The sequence below is a fragment of the Acanthaster planci genome, linkage group LG20, assembly GCF_054643075.1.
Source record: "Acanthaster planci isolate LZ-2023a linkage group LG20, COTS_SCS, whole genome shotgun sequence".
In the NCBI taxonomy this organism is placed as follows: domain Eukaryota; kingdom Metazoa; phylum Echinodermata; class Asteroidea; order Valvatida; family Acanthasteridae; genus Acanthaster; species Acanthaster planci.
This window is the reverse complement of record NC_141796.1, coordinates 1404057-1417166: the sequence shown is the minus strand read 5'-3', so window position 1 is coordinate 1417166 and position 13110 is coordinate 1404057. Positions and strand designations below refer to the sequence as shown.

General features: G+C 40.1%; 1 protein-coding gene across 3 annotated transcripts; it reads right to left on the bottom strand.

Moving 5' to 3' along the window:
* Positions 1 to 132: 132 nt before the first annotated feature.
* On the bottom strand, positions 133 to 13087 carry LOC147795821 (uncharacterized). Of its 3 annotated transcripts, none has more exons than XM_087130290.1 (9): positions 12798 to 13087; positions 11856 to 12012; positions 10796 to 10894; positions 9121 to 9465; positions 8271 to 8612; positions 7842 to 8165; positions 7159 to 7521; positions 6724 to 6873; positions 133 to 6203 (listed from the first exon to the last, which is right to left on the bottom strand). In XM_087130290.1, exons 2-9 carry the CDS (start codon positions 11860 to 11862, stop codon positions 2836 to 2838), a joined length of 4998 nt encoding a protein of 1665 aa, XP_086986416.1. In that variant the 5' UTR covers positions 11863 to 12012; positions 12798 to 13087; the 3' UTR covers positions 133 to 2835. The 3 variants fall into 3 exon arrangements, with proteins under 3 accessions (XP_086986416.1, XP_086986415.1, XP_086986417.1); XM_087130289.1 differs by having other exon boundaries at positions 7842 to 8174; positions 12798 to 13082; XM_087130291.1 differs by lacking the exons at positions 10796 to 10894; positions 11856 to 12012; positions 12798 to 13087 and having other exon boundaries at positions 7842 to 8174; positions 9140 to 9278.
* Positions 13088 to 13110: the final 23 nt, after the last annotated feature.

Genomic DNA, 13110 nt, shown 5'->3' with positions numbered 1-13110 from the left:
TATTTGTCCTTTGACCGATTGCATTACGAGAACTTGAGTGTAATCCAACCCCAGTTTGATGACAACTGAGAGAGCAACATCAACAAATTCCTCATCGATATCAATCAAATAATAAGGATATTCCACAAAGGGTTATTTACGATAAGCGTAATTTCACATTTATTATACTATGCTAGGATAGTTGACGTGTAATACACAGAAAAGTACATTGCTGTATTATTGTTTTGTATTTTAATACCCCAGAAGGCGAGGCAACGGATTTGAACAGATTTAACTGGTTTTATCCTTTGAGTATCAGAAACATTTAATGTCCACCAAACGTTCCCAGATGGATGGCCGGTGTTCTTATGTTATTAACACGGTAACAGTGCCCACCGCGACTCATACATCAAAAACATGTTTATTTGAGACTACGAAGATAAATCTAATGGGAACAGATACCCCTTAGCTATTTCATAAAGACGTCAATTATTCCCCCAGGCCATTGTTTATTTCAAAGCAGTAACGAAACGGATGCATACAGTAAGACATTCAAATTAAATGTGCTAAGTGTATATAAGATTATAGTCCACACGGACATAAAAGGGTCCAAAATGAAACGGCGGAACGCAACGTTCAACTTGACTGTCACAACAAAACATTCCAAAAGTATCATTCCAAATTTTTGTTGTGTGTCCTTTCCATAACAAATTATAGTTCGCTTTGATAAGTTTTACAATACCAACCTCAATCTACTGTGATTAAATCTTGCTTAATTCTGTAAAATGTTAACAACAAAGTTAACGTGCTATAGACAAATAATTAATTATAATGAAATAAAAGAATCAGAAAAATATATATAGGCCTATAATTTTGTACAGAAAATTGCTCCGTATGTGTAGAGTACAAGCTTTGTATACATACATACATGTATGAACTTTCCTATTGGCCCTATAGCCAGGGCCCACAGCCAACTAGATCAAAGTGTGATGTCATCAGTACAGAGGTCTATTGAAAAAACTCAATAATTTACACTTGTAATGACATCCAATAAGGATTAACTGTTTTCTTGTTCTTGTTTTGCTATGTTTTTTAATACACTACTCATCATTCGGTGGTGAAGCGCTGAAGTTTACATCTCAAATTGAATTTTAAAGATTAAGCCAAAGGATAACAGCAATCCTTCAGGTAGAGAACGAAAAAATCTAGTCTTTAACTGCATTCTTGTGACATGAATAGTCAGACATATTACAACAAAACTTAAACTGTGAAATTATTTAACAGAAGTGAAAATGGGCTTAAAAAAATCTGAAATCTTCCCATATTATTATGCAGAATACAGAAACACTCCTGGACAAAATGATTTAAATATGAGAATATGATTGATGATATGATACTGTAAGGTACAAATTACATTAAAAGTTTGCTCTAAAACCATTATAGTCATGAAAGAAATAAAATGCAAAATAAAAACCAAGTAGATGAATTAATTCTTACTTCAGTTGAACTCGTTTTTATATATACACATAGGCCTATTTGCACGTTTACATTTAAAGTTTCCTCTTTTCAAATATTCAAATCAGCTAACAAACCTCGGTTTAATTTATGTACAGCCAAACAGCTCCGTTTTTCTACTTATATATATGGGAGGAGGTGATCAATTGCTATTTCAAAATAAAATGCAGTTCATTTAATCTCTGGTTTAATCCTAACCACTTTACACATCCAATTCTTTCATGAAATTTGCCCCAGGACTGTATAAATTCAGGACATTCAGTAGACACGTGCACGATAGAACAGTGGCATAATGACACTTGTCTTTGATATTGAAACTTTAACTATAACATGCAACATCTTTTACAACTTTTTACAAGTTTTATACAACCCATTTTTTTTCTGTCAATCTGTCAATCTTGTATATTAGCTTGGCATGCAAGAAAATGGTGATGTAATCACCACCAGGGCATTTTTTGTTCAATGGACTGAATAAAATGCAGTTTATTTGGCTCCTCCTATTGAAATATGTATGACACTCCTTTTAAATCCACTTTGATCCAAACATTTATTACAGTTCACATGGAACCATGCATTTTTAATTTATTATTGAAAGTAGAAGAATCCACACATGTCTTTGATCTGCTCCAACTTTGATAATACATGCGATTCAGTTTTTCATAAGATTAATATCCTTCCTTAATAGATTTCTTTTTATTGTCATTACAGGAACCGAGGCAATCCACAAATGTTTAACTATGTACAGGCTTAAACAGAACGTTCATGACATTTACAATAATCGTTACTTTTGAATAATGGAACTTCTTGAATGTCTCTTAAAAAAATGCACAAACTGACTACGATTTTAAGTCGCCTTAGTGTGATGTAAATCAGGGAGGACGCTCTTGAGTCCGCCCGTTTTCACGTTCAATTTTAGAATCCCAACATTGCTTCCTCGATAACATTCCAAAGAAACGCTTTCTCACTCACTTATTTCACTAAACGTTAACAACATAAATTGCCAGAGAAAATGGAAATCTTCGATAGCGCTGCAGAGAAATCAAGCAACGTACACTATCCTATGCAACATTTTAAGGTTCAGCGCCTTGGATTCCATCACGGTTTTGGTAATGAATGTGTTAGTTCATATTAGCTCACAAAAACAAGAAGGCTCAAAATACAGATAAAAGTAGCAAAGCAAAACTGAACTTACAGTTAATTGAAACTCAAGGATCAATTTCAAGGATTTTAGTGATGTAGTTTATTACATGGCCCTTTTCACGTTTTGTGCAGCATGATCCTTTGGCGTATAATTTAAAGTAAAAATAAGTCAATGCAAAGAATGATGTAGACACTGCGTCGTCATTTTAACACGGAGCCTACCACTGCCCCCGCTGCGGCTCCAATAATTTTTCCTGGTTTTCCGAACACTTTACCAACAACTTTGGCCCCAACTAAAGCTCCCTTTCCTGATCCCTTGATGTCCGCAGTGCTTGGAATATTCTTAACAACCTGCCCAATATTTCCTCCGATGTCAGTGTTTTGAAGAATACCATGCTTCTTTTTTCTTTTCGCCTTGGGGAGTTTTAACGAAGCCAACTGTAATTTCAGTTTCTCAATGTTATCAATGTCAACGCTTTCCAGGTGAGTCACATACTCCTGATTTTCCAAGTTCTGTTTTGTCTCTAGGACTACACTGTCTGACAGTATGTATCCTGGGAAAGAGACTGAGATGTGAATTGATTCAATATCTCGAAGATATTTCACGCTGTTGGAAAAGAATTCTACAAATGTTTCTGCATGGGAGGCGTGTAGCAGATACAGCGTCTTCAGTCTTTCCCACGCCGGTCCCCCACCTATCTCCATTTTTTTCTTGACGTTGTTGAACCCTTCAATGGAGACCTTGTATAAAGAAAGTCTCAAGTCCTTCAACTGCTTGGAAGCATGGAGTGAGTCGGTTAGTGCTTCGAAGGCACAGTCGTCAAAAAGCTTATTCAGACGAAGATCAAATGTCTGCAACTTCGGGAGTCTGCCCAGATTCCTTGCCAGGAAACAGATATTTTCTGAACTCAGAATCGTTCCAACAAGAACGAGACTTTCTAGCATCGTCACATCTGGCAAGCAGCGAACCAAATCCTTTACTGCGTCAGATGAGTGACATTCACCAAACTGTGATTCAGCTAGCTCCTGTAGACCCATAGACTGCACGGTTTGAAGGACACTGATATCTGACTGGTGAGAAGGAAACACAGGCATATCCTGGCTGCTTGATTCTACCTTTTCTCGTAATCTCTTCAGGGTATCGCGTTTGTAATAATTGACAAGTGGTTCCAAATGGGCTTCTTCTGATTTGTAGCTTTTACTTTGGGTTTTTTCCTCTTCAGGTGTCATTCTGGTCACAGGGTCGTCAGCTTCCTTGGTGGAATCTGGTTGTTCTAAGTTGTGTTTCAGTTCTTCTTGTGATGATGGCTTAATAATCACCTCGGGGATACTGGCAGGTGGGATTCTTCCTTCCTGTTCGGTTCCTGCTACTGTATGCTGTGGATTTGCAAAGGTGACAATTTGGTCTGCTTCTTTATTCGGTTCTCCTGCTTCAATCTGCGATGTCTTCCCATCTTTTCCAGTTGCCATCAGACCTAAAATTTCTCGAAATCCTGGCCATTCAGTACGAACGATGCGAAACAATTCAATCGTTTTCACATTTAGGGCAGAACCATCTCCGGTGTTCTGTGCATGTTTGAGAAGGTACGTTAGAAGCCTAATTTTGCGTCTAGAAATTCCAAGTAAACGGACTGTGCCCAACGGGAAAAGCTCATTCAGCATTTTGTTCATAGATCCCAAGAGTTTACAATCAAAGTGTAGCTGCATACATAACTCCTGGCATTTTTGGACAAGGTGCACGTCTTCTAGGAGGCTTGACTTTTTTCGTCCTGTATTCACAATTTTGACAAGTTGTTCAAACACAGCAGATCGATCACCAGGCTTGCCCTCCCGACAGGCAAAGTTAATGAAACTAGAAATCTTGTCGAGACTGTCTTCCATTCCAATAACACGTGAAACGTCTTCCAACCATTTGCCTACGCCTTCAGTCGAGTGAGCCATGTACACACCAACGCAGAAGTGTTCAAGTATCTCAAGGATGAAGTGCACTTTTCTGTCACATTTAATGAGTGGTATCTCCGGCTCATTCAGAACGCGCTGTTTCCTACTGAGGAATGATCGAATTTTGCTCGATTTTGACACCTGTTTCGGATACTCTGAGTCTGAATCCACCTTCATGGCATTCATGTCAAAGTTCCAGTTCCTATCTTCTACATGACACAGCATGCCCATTTCGATTGCAGCTTCCAGAACGCTATTTCCCTGGTCAGTGTTGAGGAAATCCGACTCTGATAATGCCAACGGACCTTCATAGTGTTCAGCGATCTTAGATTGAACCACCTTGCCAAGTTCTGTTACTATGTGAAGCTGCCTTTTTGTCAGAGTTTCAAGACGAGATCCATTGCCGTCGTCTTTCACTGACTTGTCACCATTTGTTACTTTACCCCTTTCAAATAGGCATTTCACCAATTCGTAGAAAATATCACTCATGGTATTCGCAGAGTGAAAGGCGCCCCCGTTCGTCCACACACATAATTGACAAAGAGCCGCTAAATTACCCGGTAGACAAACAACCTCAGGTGGTAAAATACCCTCCTCTAAATACTTCCCAAGATTATAATTAGGTGAAATTCTGTCCTTTTCCGTGCTTATTGCTTTTGGCATATCTTTTGAAACTGTGCTTGAGCTTTCAATAATTGATCCACTGTGTGTTGTGCTTGTAGTCCTTGTTGGAGTTTCACCCTGCCTTTTTTTGTAAGACTCATCAGGGGAAAGTTGAAGCGTTGGGGAGATTTCAGCCTTTTCCTCCCCTGTTATTTCATGCAGAGAGTCTAACGAAGTGCTTGGATGTGAGTCATCGATATCGATAGTTGTGTCTCTTTTTTTTGTGTTTCTGCTATTCGATTTATCACGTATGATATGAATAATGTTTTCAACGTACTTACAAACATTGTCTGGTGCAAAGCCAGAGATTGTGATAGAGCGCATGTTATATTGTTTGCACGCATCTTGAGCAAATTTTGCATTTCTTGTGGTCATGATCAAGTGACATTCAAGAAGACCTTGGTCTTCCGATATTCTCATTACAGTTGCTATATCCTGCTTGCCATTGCAACCATCAACTAATATGGCAACGTCACTGGGATTGTTTGAACAATACTCATTAATGAACGTTGCCAATGTGGCGGGGTGTGAAGGTAGCATGTGTTGAACAACTGCTTGGCCAAGATTTCTGGTTTGAGTTAAGAGCCCGGCTGGTAGCAGAAAGACTAACTTTTTCTCAGCCAGCAATGTATCCTTTCTGCCCAAAGACCAATCGTAAATCACTCTACCCAAGATGGTAGTTTTACCACAGCCTGATTTACCACTAATAAGAACATGCCTATTGGCCAGTTCTGAGATCCCATCATCGAATAGTTGTGATTCTGAGAGTAACTTACATCTTACACAACCATCTGCAAACGGCACGTTGACGAACATCTCTGTGGGGATGTACACCTTATCCATCGGGGCTTTGTCTCCGTCAGTCTGAGCAGTGCGGGGTGTAATGGGAACTCGGCCAAATGTCTTCTTCACAAAAGTTTGAATTCTTTCAGCAATCTTTGACACATCGTAATGTCTCACGGGCTCTGCAATGAAAAAAAGTAATTTCAAATCACTGAGATCCTTATGGTTTAATTAACTCTGAGTACATTACGAGGGTTACCTTTTTCTACTAAGATGATGGAACTGCATTTTATGATAATTTCCAGGATTAGCCCAAGGGCGGTACTCACTAGGCCCATTGATTTTCTAATTCCGCCTTTTACAATAATGCTGTAAAGAAGAGGTACTTGCTTTGTGACATAGTTAAGTCCGGTTGATTTCAAAAGTTTTCAAATATCAAATAATTTAGAGACTCTGGTGTCAAAGGAGAGTCCAAATATCTTAACCAACTGCCTAATTAAAAGCAATATCGCGTTATCGATACTTTCTTTACAGACTTTATTTTCGAAGTATATTTCAACAAAATGAGCTAGTTTCACATACGATGAGTACTGAATTTTTATTTCTACCCTTTAATGTGTTCAATATTGAAGAAGGGAAGAAAAACCGATCTATTCTTGATAAGCAATCTAAACGTAAGATTTTGAAATGGTATTGCCTCACCTTGCTTCGCCCTTTCGCACTTTGCAGACTGTTTCCATCGTTTCCGGACTACCAGCACGAAAATCAACGGAGCAATGACGAACACACAAACTCCAATAACGACTGGGATAATGTACGGTGACCCAGGATTCCTGTCAGAAACTTCAGTGTCTGAAACAGATCATTAGAAATACGCGTATTGTTGTATCATATCGGAGAAATTTGAAGTCTGGTTCTACTTTTTTGGTTCCTGCGTTTAATCACCCTTCATTACTATCAATATCATGTTAGCTAATTTTCTGGATAGTACAATTATGATTTCCAAGGTCACCTCCAGAAATAGATGTCTTGAAACGTCACTATGCCAGTTAATGGGACATCTTAGCCAGTATTTCCTTCCCCACCATTTTATTGGGGGTCTGATCTTCAGTGATCGTAATCACATTTTAAGCATACCTTTAATCCTCGAATCCACATATGCTCTGATAACCCCCTCTCCATATTGGAAGACATGACACCAGTATCTGACGTCACCATCTTGAGAGCAATTGTTCAGAATGAGGGACCCCTCAGAGGTAATGCCGAGGCAGCCTTTGTCATTCAAATCAGACAGTGTCTTTGTGCCATCTGGTAGACTCAGCTGGCCAATGACAGTGGTGTCCTCCTCCTTGGGTTTTCCGTACGACCAGATAATAAGGGCTTCGGTTGTCCAGGAGATTTTGAAATCGGCAGGGCACGTTAGTGTCAGTTTTCTGTCGGATTCAAAGTACACGGCTTCACCAGCAGTAGCTCTCCCGCCATCGAGTGGAAATCTGTCTCCTAAAATTGAGAATACATTGTGGAGACTTGAAATAATGTAGCACCCTACTGATGGTCAAGACATTCTTTCGGGAAGTGTTTTGGGGTATGTAAACTCCATTTATCTCATCATCTCCTAGAAGGGCCTTTTAGTTCATCTGTTAACGTAAAGCAACTGTATTTCAGTCACATGAAACACTAATTCGCGCTTCTGAACGTCTATGTGTACTTTCTATTGTCTTTTTTCAGGAAAGTCTGGACGACAAAATAGATACAGTATAGAAGTGTAGTTATAGAACTGTCCAAAATTTGAAACCACCAAAGAGCCCTAAAGCACTGACCTGTCACACGAACTTGGATTTCCTCAACCTTGTTGGAATTTGCAGAGATGCACTGGTACCTCCCAGCATGAGAATCATTGGCTGAGGCGATATCGAGACCGAAATTACTGGCCAGTTTGTAACCTGTGACCACTTCCACCCGATTGGTCGACAAGGTGTAATTGAGGATAGCCTGGTATGTGGTGTCAATCTTCAGCCACTGAACTGCACAGGTTGCTGTGCCCGGTGTCCAGTTCGTGCAAGGGAGAACCTGCCGTCGTCCTTTTTGCAGGTAGAATGCCTTTTCGGAAGCCTCTAGAGCATCATGGGTACGACGTCTCACATCTACAGCAACTGTAAGTTTTAAGAACTCAGGATATAACGTTATGTATCACTTTGGTAAATCGTATTGATTTACACCTATAATTTTTGTAGCCTGATAAGCGTTACCTGTTTTCTCAACATCAGTGTAGCAATTTTTTAGAGTCCCATTTGACTGGAATACATGACACCAGAATCGCTGGTTATCATGTACACCATTCAGGGAGTTGACTGTAAGTGAAGCGTCGCTACCAATGCTGTAATCGGCGCCATGTTGAATCTGCAGGGTGGCGCCATCAGAGAAACGTGCACCAATGATCTCTGTATCTGTAGTGATGCCCTCTCCCATTGACCAGTACACTACAGATGATGCGTTGGGATGTGACGCGCACTGACACGGTAGCGTCTGTCTGTGTCCTTGCAAGAAACTGGTGGTAGATGATTCTCCACTGCTAGGTGGGAAGGTGTCATCTGAAACTCACGAAACCCCCAAAATGTTAGTAGTACAAGACGTTTTATTTTCCTTTCTCAATTCAAGTTTCTTCTCCTAAACTGCACCAGTTGCACTGAACCCCATCAAGAAGAAGATTATGTCACATAAATTGCAAATATGGTCCAAAATTTAGTGTGCAATTCCCAGATCCCAAAAGTGGACGTGGAACCCAAACTTTGAAGGTCCATAACTTGTAAACCGTTTGAGCTAGGAGGCCCACTAAACTTGGGATTCTTTCATTTGACCTTTTATGGCACCAACAGAATTAAAATCAGGCAAATTGAAGAGGTGTCACTGGGGAGGGTGTGTGACTTGACATGGGATGAAAAAGTACGTACAGTAATTTTAATGAAAAGTGGGTTTCGATTTTACTCTTCTTTTCCAACTACCCACTTTTTCAGGGAAATAAATTAAAATTTGATTCTCCCCTTAGCTAGTGAAGTTTACTGTTTTGAAAATAGTATTGTGGATATTTAAAGGTCTCACCAACAAGAAGAAGATCTACCTCCTCATCTCTGTATATCGTCTCTGCAGGTACGACATGGCAAATATACCGACCTTCGTCACCTGGTTCAACGCCTTTGATGAGCAGGCTGACATCGGATCCCAAATCATATCTGTCGCTAACGGCGTGGTTATTGTTAGGATTGTGGAAATCACGGCTAATGAGATTGTCTGTCGTCGGATGTTCAGCATTCGGTCTTTTGCGCCATACCACATTATCCAGTTTTTCTCCAGGACGGAATGTTGGACAGGCAATGGTGTACCAAATGCCCTGCTGTAGGTAAGCGCGGTTGTTGAACCATCCAAATGCACGTTGTGTTATGTTTTCTATATGTACAAGACAACAACAGGTTATAAATAGTGGCGAACACCTCCCCCCCCCAGCCAGTGAATTTTCCGCGCAAAATTCAATGAACACCCCAACCGTCGAGTTTCGACAAAAATAATTTAGACGAACCATTTTCTGAAAATAACTTTTCCCAGTGCAGTGACATGAACTACGAGCGTAAGGTTGGTCTAGCGCCCTGTCTTGACTATTTACTTAGGAAAATGCTCGAAGCGGCATTCGATTAGACGTAATGTGATGAAAGCTGAACATATCTATTTTGTTCACCGTCCCATTCCTTATATCATAGATTTCATGGGGTGGATTTTGGGAGACATTTTCACCTTTTATTTGTGGCTTTATAATCACAATTTCATTTAGCGTTTTCGGGCTTACCGGTACATGTAACAGTGTGGTTTACATGAGTTGCATTGTAAAGTTGCTTTTGGTATTGTACTTCTGGTATTTAGTCATTATTCTTTCCTTATCAAGAGCCTCACTTATACTTATTGGTTCTCTGATAGACATCATGTACTATGCTCCATGACAGTTGGTTGTGACTGCAAAGTAGAGTTTTCACTACTTCAATTGGAGTTATTTCTTGAAATCAGTGCCTTATCCCTCAAAGAGCTGTTTTTTTGGCCTTGTCACAGTCGGGGGGGGGGGAATCTGTCCTTCCCTCAGAACTCAGCCATACGATGATGTATTTCAATGAAATTTAGCAATCATACAGAGGCATACATACTAATCATCTGTGTGAAATTAATAAAGTTTTTGAATAATTATGACTCATTTATTATTCATCATACCGTTTTTATCTTCTTTCGATTGTTGGACGATTTTGTTGCATTTTTCACATCAAAGATGCTGCATGGATTGTATATTGAGCGGAAACGAAACCAGAGATGCTATGAGCTGTATACAGTAATATGCAAAGCAAGAGACTTCCTGACAAGGGGAAACCACTCTGCCCTTTGTACGATGTACTTCTGTGTACAAAGTCAATGGTAAATGTCACATCATACTTCACCCTGCCTCATAAAATTCTTCACTGAGAGAGAACGCCACGTCCAATTTTCATAAATTTGGGGTCAAAATGAGGCTAATGCATTGGAAAAGATTTCATCAAGTAACAGCATGCAGAAATTAATCCCGCAGATGCTATCAGCAAAAATCAACATGGGGCAGATTCTGTCCCCCCAGGCTCTTTGAGGGTTAAGTGCTGAAGATGAGACGCAGATACATCCTCGTAATAAACAAGTGAACTGTAGAAGCTAAACCTTGAGTATTCCTGCTTGGAGTTACTTTATGTAATTGTTAACCAGTTCTTACCGGAGTCTGGTGGGCATACGTTGGTCTGCGCCGTTAACAATCCAAATGATATGAAGAGAAACACTGATGTGCATTCGAGCCGTAAGCAGACCATGTTGCCTGCATTATGGATAATACTTTCATAAGTCACAGTAACTAAAGTAAAGACACACTGTGCGAATGCATTCCAAAATACTCTCACAGGATCTCCTACAACCAATACTATGATCCAATTTCTTAATGGCCTCTGTTACTGCTTTACATATTCCAAGCTTTAGCCTTTTGCATTCAAAATCATTGCATGTTTAATCTCATTGGGCTCCCGGTTTCATATTCCAAGATGTATTCGCTGATATCCATCTTTCGGACTTTTTTACGTGATTTCTATCAGTCTTCCACATAACGATTTAAAACAGGTTCGACAGTTAATACGTAATTACCATCTTACATTATACGGGAAAATCCTTGTGGAGCTAGGCTTAACAGAGGGCACGCGACATAAATTTGAGTTGAAGACCTCACATAGGCCTACACCAAATTCACAAAAAATTAAATTGAAACTCAGTGTATGTGCTCGGACGGTCTAAACTTAAAAGCAAACTCCCAGAACTGTAGGTGATGTGTGTGAACAGAAAATGTATCTTCAAAATAGTGCTAACGTGGTAATATTTTCTGACCGCCTGATCGACGAAGTTCTGAATACGAAAGGTCAGGAACTAATCCACACAGCGCAGTTGAGTTTAACCAGCTAGATTTGCTTGTACGTTTGTCTGAGTTACACATGCCGAGCTATGTAGGCCTGTTTTAGAGCAAAAAATCGACACGTGAACAAAAAACTGAGTGACATTTCAGATGGCGCTACCGAATTGCTTGCCACTCTCACAACGTCAAATATCAAATAAAAATGGTCGTGGCCCTTCAACACTTCAGTGTAACCTACAGTGGAAGATAGTACATTTATATTGTATATTTTTGAAGTCCGTGCAACATTATTGTGGTTCAACTGTCATGTTGATAACACTATTTAGCTTTATCACTGAATGTGTGTAACAGTATGTTAAAAACTATGTTAAAAACTTACGTTTCATCACACGATAGCAGTCATGCAACAAACAGTTAAGGCAACTCCAGTCATGGCGTAGAGAAAACTCAGTGCATTTCTGGGAATTCCAGTTTAGAGCAATGGCGCTGTACTTTCCCTTTAAAGGTGCACACCATGCCACCCTGAATTATGTGCCCTTTAGGATAATAAAATATGTTTGCTCAGAAATAGTGGAAATATATCAAATTAAATACATTGTTAACCTAGTTGGCGAGTCTGTGTGATACTCGTGGGAAGACATTTTGAATGTTAGAGAAAATGGAGGGGCTTGAGCACTAGACGTACGTACCATTAAGGTAGGAAACATGGTATTTCCAAGCAGTAAGTTCAAACACAAACGAGTGTCCCCGTCGCTTTGGGGTCTTTAAAGGAAGAATGGGCTAAAAACCATATTCATAGTTTGTTTAATTGGTTTTAACGACAGTAGTTTAAGCTGTCTCCCATGCGTCGGTGGAAGTGGGACTTCCGGCCAACTGTGCTGTGCGGCTTTCGCGTCCGGAATTCAAACCATCCGTCCCAACCTGACTGAAGACTTCTTTCCCCGGACCACATACTATAAATTATCATTCGCAATGCATGGTCTGGTATAGGGTAATAAGCAGGAAGTCCACGAAATTGAACATGCATGTTGCATGAGTAGGGATCACAAGGCGTGGCATACCATAGTATCACGAGGGAGACCGAAAACTTCGGACCTTGGAACCAAAATGGCTGTTCATTATGTGTGCAGCCGCAGACAGCTATATTATGTGTTAAATTGTCCATGAGCACAGACGCATAACCGGTTCCAACAATTAATGTATTCAACCATGCATGCGTCTTTCAAGCTCAACATTGGCACACAATCAGTCCGTCCGTTAACGTGCCCACAACGTTTATGTGATTGGAGAAAAATACGTTCAGCAAGCATTTAACACTCACCGTGGTGCAAATGCACGCAACGAACCTGCGCCGAGAGAATACCCATTATGTGGGGGTTATCCTTTCACTGAAGGTGTCTCCAACGGACTCTTTTTATTGAACTATCAACAAAATATGCTATTTTGGTTCCTTTTTCAATCTGATCTTCGAAATAGACAATGTAAGCTGGGAGGCTAGTGCGGTGTGCACCTTTAAACGAGCCTCCGAATCACGTGACATACTGGTGCAAAGGTCGTAGTTCGTCAACATATCCATCTGCACACGTATTACTTCAGTGGCATTATACCTGCGTACTGCTTTACTCATTCTGCAC

Excerpts from the sequence above, each read along its gene's own strand:
- LOC147795821 (XM_087130289.1), bottom strand. Across the intron at positions 6,874-7,158 it reads TGTGGATTCGAGGATTAAAG|ACACTGAAGTTTCTGACAGG; the intron begins GTATGCTTAAAA and ends GATCTGTTTCAG. Across the intron at positions 6,204-6,723 it reads GTGCGAAAGGGCGAAGCAAG|AGCCCGTGAGACATTACGAT; the intron begins GTGAGGCAATAC and ends TTTTCATTGCAG.